This window comes from Doryrhamphus excisus, linkage group LG3, assembly GCF_037039965.1.
Source record: "Doryrhamphus excisus strain RoL-2023G ecotype Guam linkage group LG3, RoL_Dexc_Guam_v1.1, whole genome shotgun sequence".
Taxonomy (NCBI): Eukaryota; Metazoa; Chordata; class Actinopteri; order Syngnathiformes; family Syngnathidae; genus Doryrhamphus; species Doryrhamphus excisus.
The window spans coordinates 16,206,776-16,232,323 of NC_136359.1; the positions used below are offsets into that span (position 1 = coordinate 16,206,776).

Consider the following 25,548-nt stretch of genomic DNA (forward strand, 5'->3'; position numbering starts at 1 on the left):
TTTCCCGGTTTGTGCGAGCTTAAATAAAATAGCGTGAAATGACAGACACAATATATCTACCGTGTATGCATTGTCTTTTATTATCCAAATAAGATAGTAACAGTATTGTGTCCTCTGAAAAAAAATCACTCCCAATATTTGGTTTTAACAGGGGAAGGTTTAACATATTTCTCCTTGAAATGTTCAGGGTCAGAACCAATGTATACAATTCCTGAATTACAAACTAGATACAGAACAGGACTACATCAAAAATATTTTTAAGGCACAAAGGTTAATATAGCAGACATCTTAACAGCCATTGGATGTAAGAAAACTGGTTGCAAAAAAATGGTTCTCATGGTGATGCAGTCTTTCAATATTGAGTTGATAAAATGTTTAGGCATCAAAGGTTCCTGTAACAAATAAACAAAGACTATTAAATGGAGTTAAAGGTATATTAACGGATAAGTATCACTCACGGTGTATCTGCATTTTGGAGATCCAGCCCCTTCCTGTGGTAGCTGCGTATCGTTGGATGTGTCAGGCTTGCAACTAAACAAAGTAATAAACAAACAACTATCAGACACACACTGACTTCCATCAAATGTCGCACTGCAACCCATTGCTCCTCCTGGGGATTAAGAAGATAAAAATGGCAGTTGGTATTTGCATTTTTCAGGCATATTATTTTAGTCCTTGTGGTACCTTTGTTAACATGACGGTGAGAGCGGGGTCGTTCCTGGAAAGAAGACCATAGCAGGCTTGTGATGCTGTTGGTGGTTGATTCATTGCCTCAACATGGACAGATGAAAGGTTGCTCTCAGATGCAGGACACTCTGGAGGAAGTCTTCAAAAATATGGTACAGGTAAACAATGCATTTCATTAAATCATATTGCAGTCATTCTTTGTTTACCGCGGTTAATTGGTGATAGACTCGACCGATAAATGTAATATTTCCGTAGTTATGGCACAAAAAACCTGTTCACAAACATCTAAATACAATTTAACTTAATTAGAATGCTCGTGCTTCTTCTGCCTTGTATTTGTATTTTAGTTCGTTTAGTGGCCTATTTTATGTTCGAAAATGCTTCTATTTGGCTTTTTACTAATAGGTAACAAAACAGCATTTATTAATTATTTAGTTTGTGAAAGTGAGGGTGCAATGTTCCAAGAGACAAATGTACGTTATTGTCAATACCGTAATACAGGGGAATCTTGGTTAGCGTGTTTATCAGTTCAACTAAAATTTGAACTGATAAAAAAAAAACCCAGGTTTGTGTAAGTTTTCCGGTTAGTGTACAATGCATCTTGTTGTGTTATTAATACACTATGTGACTCCAACTCTGTCTAATTGTATTATTAACCTATTAGCTTGCTAATTCATGGAAACAAAAACCAGAAGTGAGCTTTGTCGCCTGTAGCGTTTGGCTATCACAGTTAAGCAACATCTCAAAAATGTTAAAACCCATTATGATAATTTCTTGACCATTTGTATTGAGTTGTAGACTCCTATAGAGCAGCTACATACAATAACCTGTACATAAAACTTTCTAAATGCACACACAGTGAAACTGAACTTACAGTCTCATGGGAAGGAGATCTGCTTGGGCTTTTATAACGAGACAGGTACAGGTATGATTTTCAGGGTGGATCTCCAGAGTGACAATTTCATTGCCTGTAGAAGAAAACATACATTTCTAAATATTAATAATAAAAATACACATCTTTACATCCAACGCATTAAAATACCGACCCCCAAGACATAACTGACTGGCTGTCATAGCTGTGAATAGGGCCACATCATTTGGTAGGCCAGGGCTGCTTGTTACAGACACAGGAACCTTGAGTCGCAAAGTGGTCACTGATGGAGTCTGTATTGTCGAGTCAAGTGACCGAGTTGTTCCATCTGTTCCCTCTTTGGTAAGAAGAGAAGGATTTGGAGTCACCGGTTCATCTGTGCGCCATTCAGCTTTTACACATAGATGAAACTTTGATAAGGTGGAAAAGACATGGTTCCAGTCCTACAAGAAGAAACAAAAATTGCATAAAGCAGTGATAAGCAGTGACTTATGCATGTTGCTGATTCCAACTTTTCCAACAATTCCAAATTGTCTAAATTTAATGAATACATACGGTATAAAGAAATCCCTACCTTTTCTGTGTCAGGGTTGGGCAGGGTGTGAGTGCTGCTGTAAGACCCAAGGCTGGTGAATGAGACAGCCAGTGTCAGGAGACACAGGAAAAAGGCCACTGCTGGAGGATTACTGGACACATAATCTCTTAAATTGCCAACCGTCTGGGCGAAAACCATTATTGGATACAAATAACCTAGGAATAATCAGGCAAACATGAGAAAGGCACGTCACCTGTTGCTACTCCCAGCATTAGAGGCCATGTTTAACTCTTAGTTCGTTAGGGTTGGTTATCGTCTCCATAGCTGTTAGTTTCCATGTTTTAGATGTTTCTTTGCAAAAAAAGACATTTGCAGGATACCTGCATGACTACCAAAATATAGTTAGTCTACTCTGTAAAAACATATCAGCTGTTTGAGTAGGCCAACTAATGAAGGTATAATACAGATGAACGTCTAACAAACATGATCATACCTTATACTTAATCCGTTTCCTCCCATTACGACGCCATTTATGAACAATGTTCGAACATTGGCATATCGACAATTGATAAGGAGCACACAAAGTTCATTTCTAACGGAGTGACGAAAACAACTCCACGACAGCTTTTATTCACGACAAATTGATCGCTTTACGACCGTTAACTAGTTGGTTGGACGCTCAGAACCACGTGACCAACAATGGCCTATGACATACCCTTGCTTCAACGTTCACTTTGGGCAGGTCATCAGTTCGCTAACAATTACAAAAATTGTAATTACACTGTGCTAAATTTTAATGGTATAATTTAGATTACAAGGCGATCTGCTTATGTTTGTATTTAGAGTTTACAATATAACAGTACTGTATTGATGTCTTAATTGGTGTCTTCATTTTTTATGTTCTATGGACCATGCACTGTATGTGTCTGAAATAAAGTTGATATTTCCTGTTATGAAAATCATCTTCAATAATAGTTATAGTGAATGTAAAATAGAAATTGACTAAACATCCAGACAGTGTAACAAGACAGTTGCAAGTCACAACAAGGTAATGATGATGGCATTTATTTACAAAAGTTTTCATAATTCCAAGATGTAGTCTACCACAATCACATCAATGATTTAACTTAACTGTGGAAGATTTGTACCTCCTAGATTTTAGAGAAAATAAAACATGATCAGAAATAAATCAGTGTGCAATAAAAAAAAGACTGTAAATTAAGTTTTTCATAATGTCCCTTGTATTCCAAACTCTATTCTGTGCCTTCATTAATATAATAGTGCAAAACGGACTACTACTGAAAATACTGAAAGTATGTCCCTTTGTCAAAATGTTAAGTGAATTTCCATTCCAGCACTGTTACTTAAGACATTACTGCAATCAAGAAGTCCAGGTGACTTTTATAGGCTTAAACATCCAAAGGTCAGGGTGGCCCATGTGCACCAGGTCTTTGTATGGAGAAGTGCTCCATTGGAAGGGTGGTACCTGGTCCCATGTTGGCCCACTCACAGCCAGCATTTCATAGCGATGAAACATCCCATAGGAGGTCATCTGCACAGGACAATACATAGCGTAGGTGTAAAGTGTGAATATTAAGTCATGGTTTACTCTGTCCAATCAAGGTGCAATCCACTTGAAGTTGCATAACAACAGAACATATTTTATTCAAGTGTAATGATATACAGTTGTCCCTTTCTATATCCCAGTTCGAACATTACAGCCTCACTATATGCCAATAGGTATATGGTTGCTGTTTCGTGGTTGAATCTAGTCTTAGTAAAAAAAAAATTATCTAAATATATATATATATTTAAGTCAATGTTACATATTCATGGCCTAAATTAAGCATTTTTAAGCACAAAAATTGCTAAATTAACAAAAGTACAAATAAAGGGCATTCTAAAGCTGTGATAAGAACTACGAAAAATATATCCATTTATTAATATTGAATCCTACATCAGGGAACTTACTTCCAGTACCAGTACCCTGGTGGTCGGGGCCCCCTGGAGCTACCACTTACCTCCTATCTCACGAAACCTCCCCCCAACATGTGCGTGGCTGCACACGTGCATGGAGTTTTTATGATCAATATTACTACTTTAAAACGGGACCTATCATTTTGAGTCATGGATTCGTATCGAGCAGCTACACACAATAACCGGCACACAAAGCTTCATATTCCTTAAAGAATCTGCACCTACTCTAGCTGTATTTCCTTGGATCTGTGTATTTCAGGGCCAACAAATTAACTCATATATGAGAAGGGCAAATACTGTACCTTCATGTCTGTTCCTCCATGGGATCTCTGTCTTAAAGCTCCAAATGGGTAGGTGCCATTGGCAGGATTCAGGTCAGAGCGGGCTGAGATGGCATTTTCTCCATTCTCAGGTGGATTACAACCTTGGCACTGTGACAGGGGGTCTTCTTTGAAGTTATTATATCTGGATACGCAAAATAGAAAAGCAACAATAAATTCCAACACAGATATAAAATGTTAATACTGTATATGACAATTTTTTTGTGCAGACCTCATGAGGCGCATCATTGAGGCAACATCTGTAACCTTATTCTGATCTCTTCTGAATATCTTAGCCCGGGGATTTTGGTCCAGGGAGAACCAAGAGCCAAACTTTTTCACAAGCTCATTGCAGCCGCTAGCATTGAATATCTCGTCGTAGTACCTAGAGCACATACAATCCAACGTCATATATGTTGCAAATACAAGCGGTTACAAAGATTGTGAATATGTCACTTACGGTATGTTATAACTAGCCCAGTATCCTTTTTGCAATAACTCTTCTGTTTTATCGGTAAAAACAATGTGCCCCCTACAATGTGAAAATACAGTTTGTATGTAACAAACTGAACGAAACCACATAGTAAATAAAATAAATATTAAAGTGCTTACGGAATTTGTTCCAATACAACAAAGAGGTCCTCCATTATGTCAGTCTTGCCTGGAGAGAAGTTATTATAATCCACAATCATCCACTGATTGTTGTACCTGGAAAGCATGCAGTATAAAGTACAGACAAACATTATAATTTTTGAGTAAGATTTATTCATGTGGATTGCAACATTTGTGTGATTGTGTGAAATGATGCTTGTAACTCACGTGCCACTATTGTACTTGCTGAATAGCTCCGCCCAGGCTTTACCCGTCACTGCTAGGCGATTAGCCACAATGTTTCGGAGCCATTCCATCACCGTATCTGTGGGTTGAACAAACTTCCACAGAGCAGGGTTGCTGTTGCCAATGGTAGTTTCCAGGGTAACCTGCAGCCACATTACAGATTACTAACTCTTAAGTATGAATGCTTTTAAATTAACAAAATGTGGGTCATTTCTGTTAGAAGAAGTGCTCACCAAGCCACTACTAAGGATGTAGAAGTCATCTCCAGAGAAAATTGATACAGGGTAGGATGAGAATGCCTGAACCCTTCCAGGAAGAAGGAGATTATCTGTAAGAAAGGCAACATGTACTTACAGTGCTTCTTTTAATCAGAATGATCACATCATACAGTGCAGACTCATATTGTAATGATTGTCTCACTTGACAATAATGTACCTGTACAACACAAGTTTAATAAACACACTGAATAAGTAAAAATGTCTGAAGCACTTGATACACAGCAACAACCTGTATAATGTATCAATTAAGTACCCATGGGCGAAACACTGAAGGCAAAGTTGTATTTCTTCATGATGCGCAGCATGGATTGGTAGCCATTCCAGGTGTCATGTGACACCAGCAGATCCTTATTGTTTGGAAGAAGCTTAATGAGAGCAGAGCAGGAGCCGGATCCCAGTGGTCGAGTCAAGCTGGATTTGTTGAGAGCCGATTCCAAGTCTTCCAGATCTCCACCCATTTGGAAGAGTCTGTTGGTAAAAGCAGATGGCCCGTTTATGATCTGTTTATTAGCATGTATTTTTTTTTTTTTAATCAAAATCTGCTTACAGAAAACCAAATGGGTTGATGGATAACGGGCCAGAGGGAAATGACAGCTGATCGTTGTAACTGTCCTCCAAACCTTTCAGCTGTAGCAGAGCAAGGCGAACCTAACATGACAGAGAAAACATAAATGCACAGTACTTCCCTGTAATTTCCCTGTGTTTTCTTTTTTCATAGCTGTTCACTGTGATGATATCCTCAGTACCTGGTACCAGTAAGGTGAATTTGGTTGCTTCTCAATTTGTTCCTGAACCCACTGCAGGTTGATAGTGATAAAAGTCTTGAGGCGGTCACAGTAACCGGCATCTCTCGAAAAGGGCCCACAGTAACCCATAAGGGTGTTCATCCAGTGCTTGTAGATAAGCTAAAACAGAAAGATTCAAGTTTAAATCCTTATATATTAGCAATAGTGCAGTCAAGCGTGGGTAATGTTAGCTGTGGGACACCTGAGATGTGACTGCAGCCTCCACGGCTCCAGCAGCGTATGCCTGTATACTGTCATTATATTGACTGCTTGTTGTGATGTCCAAGGAAGACCACCTAAAGTGATATCACAAGAAACTTGGTAAAAACAACAAAGAAACTGCTGGAAGCGTGTTTAAAATATGCTAAGTTATAACTGAGGTGTATTCAAAGCATGTGATGAACATACCCTGTTGTCTGGATGTTGTCGGTAAAGTTTGCCCAGGCCACAAAATCTTCTCGATACCCAACAATGATTGAAAGCTGCCCTGTGTTTTTATCAATAACCGCCGTTTGTATTTCAGCTCCAGTCGGCGCAAAATTATTGAACAAAAAACAGCTAATTGTTAAAACAAGCGGAAAACAGCAGAATAAATTCACTGCCGGGTTGGACGCCATGGTTGCACAAACAAGTCATATGACAAAAGGCTGCGAAGTCACCTGACCGCGACCAAACCTCAATCTTACGCAATTTCCTTGTCAGTTTTAACTTCCGTTATAGTCGGGCAAAGGGAATAATTTCAAAATAAAATACCTAGCTAACATAGCGTTTAGACTTGCACTTTGACACAACCACACACACATTATAAAGAAAATAACTTTATTTAAAACTGATGATTTTAAAGCATTTTATAAAAAAACACCCATATTATAAATACTTTTAAAACAGATTAATTGGTATAAACACACCTGAAAATGCCACCTCCATTTTTTATTTTACAGATAAGTAAAACTGTCTAAGGTGTAATTCTTCATGCATATTGCGTGGCACTCAAATCTTACATCAGTTAATTGTTCGCATGATGATCAATGGTGGCACTATATCATGCAGTGGAAATTTCTCTTGGAGATGAGTACTAGAGTATCTATCAATCTAATGTTAATACAACTGGGGATTTAGTACCCTACTCAATGCCTTAACAGGGCTGCAAGGAAGCTGGCAGAACTTTCTGGGTGAGCAATAACCAATCGTTTCATAAACTTCAAAACACCTTCAGTCCTCCGAATCATCTTGGGTTTCCATCTTCTCTAGAATTCCTCCCAGTACCTCCACTTTGCGTTGCTTTTTGCTGGCCACTAAGAGGTATGATAAATGACAAGGCAAATGAGAATAATTACCATGATTGCGCGGTGTGTTAATGGCAAATTTACCATGAAAATGTTCAGCTGTTTTTCGTCTTAGTGTCTCCACTGTTTCCTCAGCATCTGCCCACTCCAGCACAAGACGTCTCCCATAAAGATGGGTGCTGTGGCACAGGGCAGAAAACGCTTTCTGGAGGAAAAAAAAAAAACAGGGACATATAGAATAGTATAATATCCATCAATACAAGTTACTACTAAAAAAAATCTAAACACAACAATTTAGTGCATTTGTGCAAACCTTGGCATCCTGTTTGGTGATGAAGTCAATGAAACCAAAACCTCTATGCTTCCCTGATCCGACGACCTTCTTAGGAAGACGGACTGTCTTCAGCTCTCCAAAAGTACTGAGATGGAGAGAAACAAAAATCATACATTAGTGACTCACCTTGCTCCAAATTCATTAGATGACTAATATAGCCGTGTGTGTATGTGGCTCCTACCAGAAGAGCTCTCGAACTTCTCTGACAGAAGCTTGGAAGGGGATGTTTCGCACAAGGATCTTTGATCCGGTTTGCTTCTTCTCCACCTGCTTCTTCTTGCGTGACACTTGTGCAGTCCTCCACAAAGGAAAAAAGGTCAGAATTAGTTAAGTTATAGGCGTTTATCTATCTGGGACCTCTGTGTTACAGATTGTTTTATTCTCTTTGAGTGCATGTTGCATTTTTACCTTGTAGCTCTCTCTGAAATCTTCAGCTCCAACTGGTGATCATCTACAAGGCAGTGCTGGTGGAAGCGTGACAGAAAGTCATGTGATTCACCAATGAGGCAATAGCGAGTTTTAAAAATGCAATTGTGAGGCGATAAGGTCTATACCTGCAACTGTCGCAGAGCTTTCTGTGCTCCCTCTGCAGTTTGATATTGAACAAAGCCATAACCCATAGACAGCAACTTGCCTGTAGGTCATGTCAATTATTAGTTGCAAGCAGAACCTCACACAGATCAATAAATTAGTGATCTTCTGTCACAACACAGGATAATTGTTATTCAATGATGTGTGACAAGTTGTGACATATTAAGAACATATTAGTTTAACATATACAGTAAATCTACTTGTTTTGCAGAATACTACAAACAGCAAGGAGCGCAATGGCAGTACCGGTTTTATCTTTTTTCATGGAGATTGTGCATGACTTGATCTTGCCACATTTGGAGAATGTCTGGAACAAAAGAACAAATAATCATTTAAAATTATGACCTTTACATTCCCTTGTATTTACAATGACAAAAAAAGAGGAATCATTCAACCAACCTCTTGAAGAGTTTCCTCTGTGGTGCTGAAATTAAGATTCTTGACGAAAAGTGTAGAACCCGGAACACAACCGTCGTCTTCTTCTTCTTCCTCCTCCTCCTCTTCTTCTTCTACTCCTTTCTTCTCTTGTTCCGCTCCCTCTGCTTTTTGTTGGGCTTGGTGAAACAGATCCATACAATAAAGGCTAAATGAAATGATTTTAAAAATCTCACAATGGGAGTGTGGTATCTTACCTGGGTCTGGTTTGGCTGCAACAAACACACCTACAGGTGCCCATTCCAAATACAGTGGGACATGATGGAACTGGAACAAACCAAGTAAGTTTCAACCTTCTACCCAGGTAGTACACACATACAAACACAGAGAGGCAAACCCACACCTTGCTGTACGCCAGTCTTGTAAAGGCTCGCTTCGCTTCAGTGGGCTCCAGGAACTCGATGATGGCAGTAAGGCCAGATGGTGGCAACAGCACACGTCCCAAAGAGCCATGACTGGAGAAAAGCGTCTCCAGCTCTGACACGGTCACTCCAGCTGGGAGGTTCTTCACCAAGATCACGGTTGTGCTTCTTCCTGCTGCTGCCTACACAAGACATCTCATGTGAAATCAGAAGAACGGTGACAAGTGTGACCATTTAAAAATGAGAAAAACTTACCTGACTAAAGGAATCCAGACTCACACTGTTGTCTAGTAGGAATTGGCGAGTCTCTTGGACAATCTGGGTTTCTCCCAGAGCCATACGTACTGCAACACTTCCTTTTGTCTCCTACAGAGACAGCAGCAACCAAGGACAAATAAGAAAAAAAGTCAGCCAAAAGTCTAGTAAGGTGCAAGTTGAGCTGATAGTTGTGAAAAACAGGATGAACAGTTACATGGTCCAAGACTTGGCTTTTTGTTGTGTTGTATCTTTCAGCAATGGCGTCAGCCACTGCACTTGTGCCCAAAAAGAGTGTGTTCCAGTTGTGTGAACTAAGACAAAAACACAATTTAATTAAAACACACACACACACACACACACACAAAAAGGGGAAAACGGATCCACAAAATTATCCTCAATGACCTTACCTAGAACTTGAAGCTTTGTTTTTAGCATCCTTTTGACGTTTATAAGATGAGGAACCTGGATCCCCAGCATCTGAAGATTCACCACTTTCCTTCTTCACAGTGGATGGGAGCAGGTGAAGCATCCTGCCCTGAAAGAACAATTTAACAAAACAGTTGCTTTTGCCTTTTACCAATATTTACATGTCTAATAAGATGCTGCCAAATCATACCTGAAATATGTGTCCATCTAGCTGAGCCAAAGCTGCCACAGCATTCTCAGGAATCATGTATGTTATGAAAGCAAAACCTTTTGGTTTTTTAGTTAGATTATCAATGGGAAAGAGCACCTCAGACAGAGGACCTGCATGGACAGTTAGATTATTCTAATGGATGTTTGTGAAGCGGTGATTTATATTATGAAAAGATTTTAACATACCATGTTTTGAAAATACATTATTGATTTCTTCCTCTGTGCACGTATAAGGAAGGTTTCTGACAAAGAGTCGCCCTGACTCTGCAACATCCTCCTCCTCTTCATCCTCCTTCAGCTTCCTGGTGAAATTTTTGTCTGTTGTTTTGTCTCTTCGGTCAGTTCGACTCCATGTGGATGCGTCCACTCGAAACACCTCAATGTAGCGCCGCCCTGTAGAACACAAGCAGACGGGTCAGGTTCATGAGCTACCAACATAAAGAGGCAAGGATTTTGATGTTGATAGACAAATAGAGTTCTTACCAATATAGTCTTTATTCTTTTTCAAGGCCTTCTCGACTTCTTCTGAAGATTTTAGATCTACATATACATACCCTGAAACACAAATGGAATGTACATTTATTTGGCTATTATTATTACAATTTCAATATTGTAAGCAAGATAATTAATAAATGCTTCCAGTCACATACCTGTTCTGTTTCCGCTTTCATTTCTTCCAATTCTGATGGCAGCAGGCTTCAGGGGTGTCATAAATTCCTTAATTTGTTGCTTTTGGACCATGAGAAAACATTCATGGTGTTATTAATCTCAGAAGTGGCATAGTTTTTTAAACATTAAAGAGGACCTATTATGCTCATTTTTCAACCCTTTGTTTTGAGTTGTGGTCTCCTATAGAGCAGCTACACAAAATGACCCGAACAGAAAACTTAAGATTTTTCTGAATCTGCACCGCTGCCCAGTGGTTAGCGCACAGGCCTCATAGCTAGGAGACCCTAGGAAAAGTTCAATTCCAACCCCGACCATCTATGTGTGTAGTTTGCATGTTCTCTCTGTGCATGTGTGGGTTTTCTCTGGTTTCCTCCCACATTCCAAAAACATGCTAGGTTAATTGGTGACTCCAAATTGTCCATAAGTATGAATGTGAGTGTGAATGGTTGTTTGTCTATATGTGCCCTGTGATTGGCTAGCGACCAATCCAGGGTGTACCCCGCCTCTCGCCCGAAGACAGCTCGGATAGGCTCCAGCACCCCCGTGACCCCCGTGAGGATAAGCGGTAGAAAATGAATGAATGAAGGAATTAATGCATCTGCACCTATTCCAGCTGTAATTGCTCTGATTTGTGTTTCCTGCCACAACGGTTCGTTTTAATTAAGAATACAACATTCTCACTACATTTATAGGTCAGGAAAGTGGAAAAGGCATAATATGGCCCCTTTAAGCTCCATATATGAAAACATACTAACCTCTTTAGCAGTGAACGGGACTCCTCTCAGCTTCACTGTGAACTCTGTTGTTGGCTCCATCTGGAACAAAAACAGTCCACACAATGAAATAAGAACAGTTTTGTACTGAAACCCAGTAATTAGGTTGACTGTATAATAACTGCGATTATGCTAAATTAACCTCTTGCTTTGCACTTTTGTTGGTTTTACTTTGCTTCTTGTCAGAGGAAACTGAGGTTTTTGTCTTGAGGGCTTTTTCTCTGTCTCCGCTCTCATAGGCACTGTCGTTAAGTTGAACAAGTCCAGGATCTTCATTATCCACCTCTTCTGGACCGTCCCTCGCTTCCTCATCCTCAGTTGGTACAACCTTTGAGCGCAGATAATCCATGTCTGACAAACCAGACTTGAGTGCTTCTTTAGTTGTGTCTGTAAAATACAAAATCCCGTCACAACTTTACCACAATCCCACTTGTGGCAAGTGGAGCTGGTAAGGAAAACCTGAAGGTTTTATTCTACATTTGATATGGTCTATTATGTCCAAGCAGACGTCAATGCAACTACTTGTATGTACAGTATGTGGCTATCATCTATCAAGGTCCCATACTACTTTTTACCTTCATCTTCACTACCGTCCCCTTCTTCCTTCTCATCCGCCTGATCCTCTGACTCATCAGAGTCAAAGTTGAGGTAATCATCTGCAGCGGGCTTCTTCTTGCTCTTTGTCTTGCCACTCTCAGGGTTCACCGGCTGCTGCAATGTGTCGTTTGCCCACGTTGGGGCTTGGCTACGAGTCTGATGCACTGACAGAAACTCCTTGAATCCCTCATCATCTTCCAGCTGACACCCAACAAGATGACAAAAACACTCAAGTCATTTTCTACTTGAAAGTAATTTAAGTTACAGAGCTACATTCCCTACTGGTATACACTCATTGGTCATACAATTACACACACAGGCACAGTTTAGTGAGATCCAGGATAAAAGTGTCAAAAGGTTTCCTTTCAGAAAGATAGCAATGCTCAGTTTTGATTGACAGTCAGTTGTAAATTTAGCTCTAGTTATGTGGTAGGCAGTGGTGAAAGCCTTTCACTGCATCATACAGAGAACCATTTTGGTTACCTTATTTAAATACCTAAGGTAGTATTTTCGATACAGAGCTCTGGACTTCATTATACTGTGCAATGTAATTCAGGATTCACTTAATCACTCATTTCAGATAGTCAAAAAAAGTGACTTACATTTCCTAGTGTACTGATGGCTTCTCTTTTACCACCTTTCTCCTAAGAGTAAATGGAAACCGAATAGCAGGTTGTAGTAAGAGGCCACTAATATCCATATTAAGAAAACGCTAGTGTATAAATAATTTTCCACCTTTTTATTGCCAATCTTAGTCGGCGGGGATGGTTTGTCTGGAGCAGAGGTCTTGGTGTGTTTGCTCCAAGCTTTTGCTTTAGTGGAGTCTCCGTAAGATTTACACATCTCCACCTACAATGAAGCACACAAAAAAACACGTCAACACACATCTCTTTAAATACTGACAACAGGCACACAACAACCTACAGTCACTCTGGATGTGTCCACGAAGCTCCTGTTAAAATGTTTCAGGGCATTGCTGGCATCTTCCTCGCTTTTGAAGCCGACAAAACCAAACTTGCGGAACTTTCCGTCTTTGGTAAACTTGAGGGTGCAGTCTGTTACGGTCCCAAAGTCCGCGAACATGCCTCGGAACCTCTCCTCCTTCATCTGTGCACAAGCGACATTTTCAAGTCGAATGGAAAGTAATGTTTAATGTTTAATTGTCACCTTGCATGCAGAGAGGTTACTTACCCCGTTTGGGAGATTCTTAACGATGAGTCTTGACATACTTTGTGTCTACTAAATCTTCAAAGAAAGAATGAAGTTGGAATTTTGCTATTTGTCAACAAATCGAGCGTGGTCGACAGCTAGGTCGCCATGATGAGTGGGGCGTCTTCTTCTTCGACGTTTTCTGTGGCTTTCTTTTTCAATACCGCCATCTAGTGCCGACCATATACACTGCCTTCGTTTTTGTTATTTAATTGCGGGTATAGATTCCAGGTAATGTGACCTTCAAACCACTTTATATCAGTAGGACTAGTCTGCTGGTATCATGCACACCTTGTTGTTTTTATATGAATTTTTCACACAAATCCTTTTCAATAGCCTTGAGGTCACTTGACATTTGACCTCCAAACCACTTTATATCAGGGGGACGAGCCTGCTGATACCATGCACTCTTTTTTTGTTTTTCAAGTTATCTTTGATAAGATTTCATATGATTTTTTTTACATGAAATATTTTTTGGTGGGCAGCACAGCGGTCGAGTGGTTAGCGCGCAGACCTCACAGCTAGCTCAATTCCACCCTCGGCCATCACTGTGTGGAGTTTGCATGTTCTCCCCGTGCATGCATGGGTTTTCTCCGGTACTCCGGTTTCCTCCCACATTCCAAAAACATGCTAGGTTAATTAGCGAATCCAAATTGTCCATAGGTATGAATGTGAGTGTGAATGGTTGTTTGTCTATATGTGCCCTGTGATGGGCTGGTGACCAGTCCAGGGTGTACCCCGCCTCTCGCCAGAAGACAGCTGGGATAGGCTCCAACACCCCCGCAACCCTCATGAGGATAAGCGGTAGAAAATGAATGAATGAATTCATTCATTATTTTTTGGATGTGAAATTGTTATTTGAGTGATGAAGTGTTTCTTTGCCTCTGCTCTTTAAAGTGAAGCGATATTTGGGCTTGCAAGCAAAAAGTGCACCATACACATGTGTGGCATGATTTATAAACTAGTGTTAAACTTAACTGTGAATGATGGGTAAATGTTTTTAAAAGTGCAGTTCCCCTTTAAAACACACAGCCCAAGTTATTATATATTTTGTACTTTGGTTGTACTTGCCAAAGTCCTTGGGCCTTTCCACCAAACACAGAACAGAAAAGTTTTTATCAGGTGACCTTTAATGACAAATCTCACACAACAGTATTAATTAAAATTGAAGAAAGAAAACTTTTAATGAACAATAACAAAAACTTGAAATATAAAAACATCACACAGTGCATGAATGTGCAGTGATCTAAGAACACACAACAGCTCATCATCAACATTCAAACAAGGCACTACTGTGGCAAAGAGAAATAAATACAAGCTTTAAAACATGACCTTCATGAATTATATTTTTGTAAGTGGCCAACAGTGTCATTCTGGAACCATCAGTGCTATGGCCTTCTTTTTGTTGCTGACTTAAACTCACTCTGGATTTCCAGGAAGGTTTTGTTCTTAGTTTCAGGAATAATAAAGAAGATGTAAAGTGCCACCATGGTGCATATGACCATAAACACCAGGAAACAGTACTGCTGCAGTCCAATCTGTGGAAACACAGCACATGTGAACACAAGTTAGTTATCCTTTTCGGTTAACGTCTTTATACACTTAAATAACACAAACATGTACAAGTAATAAAACCTTTAAAGGGACCCTATTATGCTCATTTCTATTCCTTTGTGCTCTATAGGAGTTGTGGACTCTTATGGTGCAGGTACACAAGATAACTCGCACAGAAAGCTTTCTAGATCTTCCAGAATCTGCACCTATTCCAGCTGTATTGCCTTGGATTTCCAAAATGGTTTTAATTTATTCCACCCATGGCCCACTTTTGGGCACGCCCACTCTTCTATGATTTGTCCCACTTTCAAGTGCTCCTGAGGACTTCTGGACTACATCCTATTGCCATTATGTTGACTGCTTACCACAATGAAAGGGAAGATCATGCTGATAAGAAAGAAGCTGATCCAGTTTATGGAACCTGCAATCATGTAGGCTGCAGGCCGTGCATTTTGCGTGAAGAGCTCCATGGTCAAGATGTTAGTCACGCCGCCTTTTGGAGAGAACAATGAAAACTACAGTGTAAAATTGAGCTTTTGACAAGGATTGAAGTGACACAAATGCAAAGTTTTACCTGGTCCTAATCCAAAACTCAGAATGAAGGCAAAAATACATGCCATGCTCAGGTAGGGAAAAACTGGACCCGTGTTCTAAGAACCAAGTGAAAGCACAGGAGCTTGCTTGATTCAAAGTGCATTTTATATTTTGATTTGCATTTATTGTTGATTACCTGAAAGGTCATGGTTAGCGTGAACAAAATGCAGCATATACTCATGAGAGTGTATCCCCCAGTAATGAGCACCTTCCTTCCCAGGCTGTCAATGAGCAAACCCTGTAAGACACGTAGCACATGACAAGGCAGAAAACGATGCATGAAAAGCACTTCCTCTTAATCTCATGGTGACCTTTCATGCTTACTTGTGTCCATTTGGTAACACTTGACAATAAGGTACACAAAATTCCTGACCCTAACCACTACTCATTAGCTCTTCATTAGTTCCTCAGTAACTGTTCTAAATGTATGTACCTTAATTCCCCTGTAACTACTCTGCTACTTAGATCCTCAGTAATTACTTTATTCTTGTGTCAGACTGTTAATTTTATTCAATCATACCACACAGCAGTGCATTATACTCATAGTAAGAGTAATTCTATTTCCTATTTCATATGCATTATCAAGTCCTTATTAGTATTTAGACACAAGCTAGTTCATGTTTTTCAGGGTCATGCTTAAGCCGGAGAATAACATGGATTCTACAATCACACAAAACCAGGGTCAAACCATGTCATGCTTGCCATCTCAGTGACGTCAACACTGGTCTATTGTATTATATTGCGGCATGTGTGAATAATTTTGCATTCCAGTGTTTCTCTGGACAGAACCATGTGAATCAATGCTAACACAAGATTAGAGGTGTCCTGGTTGGTCCACCGCTAAGATAGTCAGCATGGCTATGACAAACACATATTTCTCCTGAAATCAAATCAGCGTACAGTAACGTCAAAAACTATGATGGACTTTGTATACTATAGTAGAGATATCATTTATTATTGCTTTAACCCTTGTTTTCCACCATTTTTTTACTAAACATCACATGCCCAGTTGTCACTACAATAAAACACTACAAAATACTATAAAAATGTAAATACTTACACAGGTCAAAGCAGTGAGGCATTCACAGGCGCCAGTGCCAACTGCTGCATATGGTATTTTCTCACTGGGAATTCCCGCTTGTCTAAAAACATAATCTGCATAGAAATAGATCTACAGCAAAAACATAAGAGAATATCAAATTAATTATGTGGAAAATAGCCACATTAAGGTTGTGATATGATCCACATTCTGTTGTACAGTATGAAGTGGGCACTTAGAGTGACCACAAAAGATCGATCCAATGTAGTTTAAGGAGCAGTATATCACATACAGCGTTGATTCCATTGAGCTGCTGAGCTGAGTTGAGGACTATGATGGTGAGCAGCTGCCAGCGCATGCTGCGATCCACAAACACTTCCCATGGCTTCATGGCCTTGAATCCAGTCAAGTTGTTCCTCTCCTTCTCTATTTCCTCCCTTTCTTTGTCACAACTGGCGACACCATGGAGTTTCATCAGGGCTGCATGGGAGAAAACACACTGCATGTGTTGACTGACGTCCTCGCACGTCCTTGTAAAAATCAAAAGGTTAACTGCATCAAATGTGATCTCATACTTGATCTTCTAGTCATGAATATACAACTCATGCCTCTAGTGATTTCTGATAGTATTTTAAGATACAGTCATGTGCAGTGCATTTTCTGGAACACTGTTCAAGACAGAATCAAAGTGGAGCAGTTGCAGTGTCCCTTACCTTTTTTGCATCCCTCATCATCTCCTCTGTCAATGAGCAGGAAGCGTGGACTCTCCGGGAACCAGGGTAGGGTCAGGAGCTGCAGGGCCGCTGGGATACATGTGGTGGACAGCAGAAAGGGCCAATACTCTTCTCCTCCCAGCAGCTCTCTATTAAATCACACAGATCGTTCTGTACTACTATACTTCACATATAATTCCAAATAGTAATATTAAAGGGGGCTATTGTGCTTTTTCCACATTTCTTACCTATAAATGTTGTTAGAATGTTGTATTCTCATGTTAAACTATGCAAAAGTTTCAGATAATGAGGTTTGCGCATTTGGTAGTGAGTCCTAAAAGAAGTTTGCTAGTGCTCTGAACGCTCAGTTTCAGAGATTTTTTTCGAACACCGACTCCCTGTGACATCACAGTGAACAAGACTTCTTTATATGGGCGTTCAATACAAGCTGTAGGCTTGCCCTCTCCCTGCTCTGCTGCACTGTTTCACTGCTCTGATTTCATCGTGTTTGCATGGAGCTTGCGCTAATGGCTTCCAGGAAATATTCGTTGAGGTTTGAAGGACACCTAACTTACCTAAAGAGGTGACCAGAAGTGGTTGGAGTTGGAGATTACAAGCAAAGAGAAAAATATGGGGCTTAACTCTCTGCCAAACGGTTGCTGAAGTGCGATGCCTTTGTAACATTAAGTGCAGTCAGAAGCACATGCTGTTAGTAACAATTCATCAGTGTCCTAGCTGTGTTTAGCTGCACTTAGTGAACGCAAACCTAGGTTACCACTCTAGAGTTCATACACATTAGCACGTGTATGAACTCATGAGCTGCTGACCCCAGACCTAACGTGTAGCTATAAGCAGCTCCTAACCACTTTTCAAGTAGCTCTCCAAAGGGTTTATCATTTAATATCAACTCTTATACAGACAAAATTACACATTGCGGTTCGGCAGTAGTCTGTAAGTCTTCGGGAACTCTTGGGAGTGTGACCTATAACAGCGGAATGGGCGTACCTGGAGGCGGGTAATGAGTGGAATAAATGAAAACAGACCGTTTTGGGAAGCCAAAGAAATACAGCTGGAATAGGTGCAGATTCTGGAAGATCTATAAAGCTTTCTGTGCTGGTTATTGTGTGTAGCTGCTCTATGGGAGTCCACAACTTAATACAAAGGACAATTAGCATAATAGTACATGTCATGCCAGTGAAAATGAAGTGAAATGTATTTACTTGAGGCCCATCACTTGTCCAGTCAAGATCCCACCAGTGACAAAAACAGAGGTTCCCATTCCCATAAGACCACGGATGGCAGTTGGAGCAATTTCGGTCAAGTACAAAGGTTGAACACAAAGGCCAATGCCTATGAAAATAACATAGAGCTGTTTTAGATGGATATCAAGCAAAAAAACATATGTATATTTGTTGCATTTTCTAAGTATATTTGATTATGCATCACCTGCATTTAGTCCAATGAGAAGACGGCCGATGATGATTAGTTCAAATGATCCTGTGGGATAGCTCAGACCCATCATCAGTGCAGCCAACAGTGCGAGAATATTGTTCGCCAACAAAGTCCCTTTCCTGCAGCAACATAGACATATGACCTGTATGACAACATTAGGTACAGCAGCATATCCAATGAGAACTAACTTAATTATCAATTTAATAATATGTGTTTGCAGTTCGCAGTATTGAAGAACTACACTGCATCAAATAGAAATGTTTCCAGCATCTGGTCTCTCTTCTGAGGTAACCAAAAATGTAACAATGTTAAATGTTACACTACTCTTGTACAGAATTATGACTGATTATGAAGGTGTACCTAATTCAACCTAAAAACAATGTTTGAAAACCGTACCTTCCCAGCTTCATTGACAATGTTCCTCCAAGTGATACTCCAATTAGTCCTCCCAGGGTGAATATAGCCACTATGGTGGACCACAATAAGGTGACAGCATCTACTGTAATGTCAGTTTGGTAACGTTCTGTCCACGTTTGGTTGATGAAATTTTGCACATGCTACAAACATGGAAACGGACACAAAGATATAACACATTCATCAAAAAATGGCCAAAAAATACATCATCATTACCTTGGTGGGTGCATTAATGACAGAGACGTTATATCCATACTGGAAGGTTCCTCCTATACAAGCAGCAAAGGTAGCCAGAAGAAGGGATTTGTTTGGAAACTGCAGAGAAAAAACAAAAATGTACAAAAAAAGACTAAATGTAACCACAGTTGTTTCATCCCACAACTTAACACTTCACATACCTTTAAAGCCCGCTTTGTTTCTTCTGGCTCTTTAATTAACAAAGGTGTATATTCATATTCATCCCGATTATCTTTTGGCATTTTGGGGTTCCCTGCTTTGTGCAAATTGCATCCAAAATGTCTGTTGCCCACAGAGTGTCCTTTTCAAGTCTGCTCTCAAAAAGAAAGTCAAACCTAATGAGGCAATGGTTATATACTGCAACAAAACAATGTGTTCTTCTGTACTAATGTGACCGCAGCCTGTGAAGAATCAACACATCAGGCCTTGAAATGTGAATGCGGTGCACAATGATTTCCCAGAAAAGACAAGACTGGAGCAATACGAGTGACATGATACATTGTGCAATCCCTCCAAAGCACACAAAACCTTCCAACCTTACAAAATTGTGACTTTAATTGATATTCCTTCGGTGTTAATGGGGGCTCAAACAGACTAATACATGTCATACATTCATGATGAATGAAGAATTGAGTAAATTAACTTGACTCATGTGACAAGTTTCAAATATAAGAACAAAGATCACCACTTTCCTATGCAGTAGAAACCCTGTATTTCAACATAAACATACTACAGCCGACCGATATATCAACAGGCCGATTAATTGTCCCGATTTTAACATAACACCAATATTGGTGAAAATGTAGCAGATATGTAGCTGACATACAACTAATTCAGTGATGCAGTTGCTCCCTCCCAGTCCCAGTGTGTCTCTCTGTCTGCTTTTTTCACACAGAGCAACCTCTCTCTCTGCTGGCCTCACAAATAGGAAGCAACAACTAAAACGTTGAAAGAAACTGCTTTTTTTTTTATACCTTGGTAAGTTAATAAGTTGCATCTTTGTGAGATAAACATATACAATATGCAACTGTTAATTCACATGTCCACCGTTATCTAAGACTTTAAAGTGAAATAAAAGTATATGCAGATATAAACAGTCCCATTTTACTTCATACCTGCATGCAGGATTTCCAGGGGCTCATATATTCACAAGTTAATGTTAAAGTTAATTCATTCATCATTTTGAAAATGTTCCAAATAATTTATTTAGTTGTCATTTGATAAATTGCATGTTTTGAAAGTCTAGTAATGTGATGCATGTTTTGATTATTTCTCATTTTCTTTGTAGTCTTGGTTTTCCTACTTTTCTGACCAATAAATGTTTTTTTAGAATGTTGTATTATTGTGTTAAATGATTCCAAAGTTTCAGATAATGAAATTTTCTCATTTGGAAGTGAGTCAATACAATCCGGACTTCCTTATATGGGCATGCCCAGATATGCTGTAGGCTTGCCCTCCCCCCCAGCTCTACTCCGCTCTGTTTACAGTGTTAGTAATGGCTCCCAGAAAAGGTTTTTTGGGTCAAGTGAGCATCAGGCAGAGGTGGTTGGAGAAAAATATCGACTTCAGCAAGTTTGTCGGCTAGTCCAGCTGCATACTGGCCCATGTTCTCCAAACAGTCCAGTGAAACAGTCCAGTGTGAAATGCTGTTGACAAAATGTTACTGGTAGGGAATCAGGAACTCCAACCACTTGTGCCTGATGGTGGCATATTTAGGTTTTGCAATTAAATGTGGATTCCGTGTACGAGCTATTGCTAGCAAGTAAACAGAGTAGCAGAGCTTGGGGGAGGGCAGAGAGCGTATCTGGTTTACAGCCACACCCATATATGCAAGGAAGTCCGCTCCTCTGTGACATCACAAAGGCTCAGTTTTACCACACCACGAGCCATCCCAAACATCTTTCAGGGCTCACTTCCAAATGCGCAAGCCTCATTATCTGAAACTTTGCCATTGATTAACACAAGAATACAACATTTTAACTACATTTATAGGTCAGAAGAGTGGAAAAAGCACAATAGGTCCCATTAAAAAACTTGCTGCTTCTTTTGTCTCTGCCTAATTTGCATGATTAGCACACTGTGATACACTGTAAATCAAAGCCACAGCTGGCTTAATGGTATTAAAGAACCCAAATTCTTTGGCTACAACAACATTATTATTAATTGTATCCTTAGTAATTTTTTATGTGTGTTGTCTCAAATTGATAGCAAAGCTTAAAAAGCTATAAGTTAATTTAAATATTTATTGCAATAAATGAATGCACAAATATAAATGATCTATTATTGTGCAAATTAATAATGGTGTATAACATGTAGACTCCAAAAATGTGCATATTGCATATGTTTTTGTTCACATGTTTTTTGTGCATTGGCATTCAGAGATGTAGCCAGTGCAAAGTACGACGGCTTTGGTATTCATTGTTGATCATAAAGTAATAAAATCAGAATGAACCACCTTTATGATCTTGAAGCAATTGGTAACATTGTTAATGTAGTTCAGAAAAATAAAACCTATGCTCAAAATGTGAATTTAGCAAGCATGTCTTGACTTACCGTTTTCTTTGGTACTACTACTGCAGGTGGTTCCTCACTGAGCTCCATTATGAAACAGCTGCTATTATTTTTTTAGTCAAGCGAAACTAATGAATGTTCCACTTCAGCCAAAGGTTTTGTTTAAGAAAATGTTGCCGCAAGGTGCATGTGATCTAGGAAGGGGGGTGGTTTTACATTCTTGGGGCTGAGGCTTGTGATTACTGCCCCAGATAGTGAATGTTCAAAATACAACATATGATTCTATCCAGATGATATTTTATGCCATCCTTTAGGGAATTTACATGTGCATGTGAAATGCACTCCGGAGATTTCATAAAATGAACTCATCAATGAGGTCATGCAATCACAATACCCAGCCATCTGGAATGTATCAGATTCAGAAGAACACTGCAAAGTTTCTTTATCAGAACAATATTACTGACCAGTGAGGTCTGAGTGCGATGTAGTGCCTAGGTTCTTAAAGTGGGGTAGGCGTACCCCGACAGGTACACAGATTGTAGTGGGGGTACATGAATAAATATTAAAAACAGCTTGACCACATTAACGCCGAACTCAATAACTCCTTGCGTGACCAGCCACAGCTCAGGTAGTACAGTGCAGAAGAAAGGTGACAGCATGGAGTTGGTCATCGTTTGATGTGCATTAGATGAACATCAAAGTATATTTGATGCTGAGCTTGTGACCGGTGTTTAAGATCATTTATATCGTCCTCTCAATGGGAGCTGGTCTTCTCTTTCTGAGCTGTATAAATAAATTATTTGTTTGTTGCCTGGATACACTGACTATGTTAGAAAGCCCCAAGGTTGCCCGTGAAAGTAGATTTATCCTTTCACGAATAACCTTGTCCTTGTTCACAAATGTTAATGCAATGTGGAAATGCACCGATGTGAGGTTTAATAATGTTAAGTCTGTGAATATGAGTGTGAATGGTGGTTTGTGTGTGTCATTTGTGTGATTGACTGGTGACCATTCCAGCCTTAAGTCAGCTGGCGTAGGCTCCACCAGCTACTATGTGGTTCTCAAACATGAGCTTAAATACAAAACAGGCCTAAAGCCAAAACAAACTATAAGGACAACACATACTAATACCTTGTGGAATATATATACATCTGTGTGTGTGTGTGTGTGTGTTATTCCTGCGTTTTTATGCGTATGCTTTTTAAAGGGGCAACCTTTTTTAAATGAAATGTGCCAAATTTGTGATGCAAAATGCACCATCTAATTGTTTTTCACTTTGAAAAGGCAAAAATGATGACAATATGGGTTAACCACAGATCAAAAAGCAAACTAGATGGGAATGACAAGCTGTGAAAATCCAACCAAAAGAAATCTGAGGTTTCAGCTTAGTTCAGCTAAGTATTTTATCTTGCTGTAATTCTAATTCAAAATAATATTACCATGTCATTTATTTCAGTCATTCTTATTTGAAAAACAAGTTAGTTTTTCATTGACTTGAGTCATACTGTATGTTTGGAAATGGGATGAATGAGGATTTTGTCTGCAGACAGAACCTGCCTGCAGCTGTTACTGCAAAAAAAGAGACAGTCATGTGCATTAACTCAAAAAACCACAGAACACACAGAAAGAAAGCTCACATTTATTAACAATTGTTATACTTATAATATAAGCAAATGTTTACACACCGTAAACCCGTAGTTAAATTTAAATTTAAACCAGTTTAAACTGGTTGCCCTAAAAAGTAATGAAATGAATGAATGTTGCATGTTGATGAGTAAATGAATGAGTGAGTTCAAATTAAAGACTTTAAGGTACTGAACTTGATTTTTTAAGTACAATGTACTAAAAACCAAGTTCATTTAAGTTAAAATAATTCACAAACATAAATTGCTTCGCAGGGCAGCACAGCACAACACAGTAATATATATTTTAAAAAATGCATGTAAGATTCATGATATATGTAAAAATGCATATATGTTTGGTTTCATCTTTTCTTTTTGTAATAATTACTTTATTCCCATAACATTTTGGCTTTATTCCTGTGACAAAACTTGTTCCACAACCTACAGTAGTTTTCCAATAATTAAATTGTTTTCCTCATAATATCATTACTTGAAATAAAAACATGTTTTTAATATTTAACTTTTTGCAAAAATGACATTACGCTATTCTTGTAAAATTATGACTTTTCATCAGATTTTAACATTTTTTCTTAATATTTTATTATTGTTGTAAACTTGCTGAGTCACCTCGTTCCTAGGTACGTGACAAAAAAAACTATATTAGGAAAGCAGGAAGTGAACAAATGTAACAGTTACTGATTGTAAAAGTACCAGATGGAGGGGTAGGATTTAATAAGCTTTGCTTCTTCCTACTCCTTTTGGACATGTGGAACTGTGAACTGATTATGTGGTGTGTAATCTGATATTCAAATGAAATAAAACCATTACCATGATTTTTTCGTTTGTTTTTTTCTTGTTAAATTATATGTTTACAATGTGTTCACAATTTGGATACCCGTACTTTAAAGTGGTTCAGTGGAATTTGTGTGCCCTGTGTGGTCTGCCCTCGGGCTGTGCTGTGTTGCTCAGCTGGTTCCTGTTATTTATTCAACACAAATCAGTTCAATGGGGCTATTAATTTAGACTGTAATCAGTTATACAAGGACATCACCAAATTCTTTGGCATATATAAATACAACACACTGCACACATTTACTTTGTTATATTTAATACAAACCACACCAGAATTAGAAGTTCTTCTACGCTTCTACAATCTATCGACGCGGCAGCACACTCAGTGTTTCAGCCTGTCTAACATTATACCTGTAGCAGCAAAAGCAAAAGCATTCAAATGGCGTGTTTGCGGTAGTAGAGTTAAGAATGGTACACGTCAGCAGACATCTAATAAAATCTTCACTGGTGGGAAGGCGTGGGATATATAAGGAATCTTTTGCCAACCATTCAGGGCGGGAGTAGGCTGAAGCATTGGCAGCATAGCACGTTGATAAGGTGATATAGTAAACTAAAAGAAGGTAGTGTTTGTATATAATTTGTACATATTTGTGCACTTTTGGTCCACATTCGTTGTATGCCCTTTTTCCACTGCCTGCACTACGCACAGTAAAGAGCTCAATAAACACCCTGAAAGTTAGCTATTTGACTCTGACATTGTTTATCTTCACTGTTCTGAGGGTTTAGCGGGAGAACCCCGTGACATCCACTCTTGTATCATGTGTGAGTCCATGAATAGGGGAAGGGGAATTACTTGGAGCACATGGGCAAGGATGACTGGGCAGCGGACATGGCAACAGGGCCAGGCAGGGAAGAAGAAGTGCAGAGAGTGGCAAAAACATGATTGAAGTGTTTCTTTAAGGGATCCCATAAATGATGATGCAGCAATGATTTCATTTCAAAGCCATTGAAGGTGTTATACAAAAGCGTGCTGCCATAAAGGAATGAAAGGTGAGAGGGATGAAGGATCTGGAAGGGGAGGAGGGAAAGGAGGAATCTGGTAGGATCCAATACAGTATAAGAGCTGAAACAAACAGTATTTATAGTATTTTTACTGAGATAATAAAGCTCAGGTGAAATG

At 39.3% G+C, this 25,548-nt stretch overlaps 4 protein-coding genes across 8 annotated transcripts; all 4 read right to left on the reverse strand.

The window, feature by feature from the left end:
- Positions 1-57: 57 nt before the first annotated feature.
- LOC131128480 (transmembrane protein 248) lies at positions 58-2,753 on the reverse strand. Of its 3 annotated transcripts, none has more exons than XR_009129646.2 (7): positions 2,587-2,753; positions 2,133-2,308; positions 1,734-2,001; positions 1,562-1,655; positions 685-826; positions 459-531; positions 58-392 (listed from the first exon to the last, which is right to left on the reverse strand). XR_009129646.2 is itself a non-coding variant. In XM_058071371.2 (7 exons), exons 2-7 carry the CDS (start codon positions 2,289-2,291, stop codon positions 383-385), a joined length of 825 nt encoding a protein of 274 aa, XP_057927354.2. In that variant the 5' UTR covers positions 2,292-2,308; positions 2,587-2,752; the 3' UTR covers positions 58-382. The 3 variants fall into 3 exon arrangements, 2 of the variants coding, with proteins under 2 accessions (XP_057927354.2, XP_057927355.2); XM_058071371.2 differs by having other exon boundaries at positions 459-610; positions 2,587-2,752; XM_058071372.2 differs by having other exon boundaries at positions 459-610; positions 2,133-2,184; positions 2,587-2,737.
- A 364-nt stretch (positions 2,754-3,117) lies between these two features.
- On the reverse strand, positions 3,118-6,938 carry plbd2 (phospholipase B domain containing 2). The gene is made up of 12 exons (XM_058070783.2): positions 6,699-6,938; positions 6,493-6,586; positions 6,252-6,410; positions 6,053-6,153; positions 5,759-5,973; positions 5,461-5,555; positions 5,210-5,370; positions 5,003-5,098; positions 4,851-4,922; positions 4,623-4,775; positions 4,373-4,535; positions 3,118-3,645 (listed from the first exon to the last, which is right to left on the reverse strand). Exons 1-12 carry the CDS (start codon positions 6,905-6,907, stop codon positions 3,475-3,477), a joined length of 1,689 nt encoding a protein of 562 aa, XP_057926766.2. The 5' UTR covers positions 6,908-6,938; the 3' UTR covers positions 3,118-3,474.
- Positions 6,939-7,092: 154 nt separating this feature from the next.
- On the reverse strand, positions 7,093-13,591 carry rbm19 (RNA binding motif protein 19). Of its 2 annotated transcripts, XM_058070470.2 has the most exons (24): positions 13,423-13,591; positions 13,156-13,338; positions 12,967-13,080; positions 12,834-12,875; positions 12,210-12,432; positions 11,777-12,021; positions 11,617-11,676; positions 10,843-10,921; positions 10,676-10,747; positions 10,379-10,585; positions 10,173-10,303; positions 9,964-10,091; positions 9,771-9,867; positions 9,554-9,664; positions 9,280-9,480; positions 9,134-9,203; positions 8,901-9,055; positions 8,748-8,808; positions 8,465-8,544; positions 8,319-8,374; positions 8,092-8,208; positions 7,890-7,995; positions 7,661-7,781; positions 7,093-7,585 (listed from the first exon to the last, which is right to left on the reverse strand). In XM_058070470.2, the coding sequence occupies exons 1-24, from the start codon at positions 13,456-13,458 to the stop codon at positions 7,503-7,505; spliced, it is 2,778 nt and encodes a 925-aa protein (XP_057926453.2). In that variant the 5' UTR covers positions 13,459-13,591; the 3' UTR covers positions 7,093-7,502. The 2 variants fall into 2 exon arrangements, with proteins under 2 accessions (XP_057926453.2, XP_078645878.1); XM_078789752.1 differs by having other exon boundaries at positions 8,901-9,203.
- Positions 13,592-14,685: 1,094 nt separating this feature from the next.
- On the reverse strand, positions 14,686-22,098 carry slc2a11b (solute carrier family 2 member 11b). Of its 2 annotated transcripts, none has more exons than XM_058070587.2 (12): positions 21,997-22,098; positions 19,423-19,521; positions 19,189-19,349; positions 18,787-18,911; positions 18,561-18,690; positions 17,341-17,489; positions 16,920-17,107; positions 16,649-16,759; positions 15,725-15,826; positions 15,569-15,644; positions 15,360-15,487; positions 14,686-14,978 (listed from the first exon to the last, which is right to left on the reverse strand). In XM_058070587.2, the coding sequence occupies exons 1-12, from the start codon at positions 22,042-22,044 to the stop codon at positions 14,829-14,831; spliced, it is 1,467 nt and encodes a 488-aa protein (XP_057926570.2). In that variant the 5' UTR covers positions 22,045-22,098; the 3' UTR covers positions 14,686-14,828. The 2 variants fall into 2 exon arrangements, with proteins under 2 accessions (XP_057926570.2, XP_057926569.2); XM_058070586.2 differs by lacking the exon at positions 21,997-22,098 and adding an exon at positions 19,605-19,830.
- Positions 22,099-25,548: the final 3,450 nt, after the last annotated feature.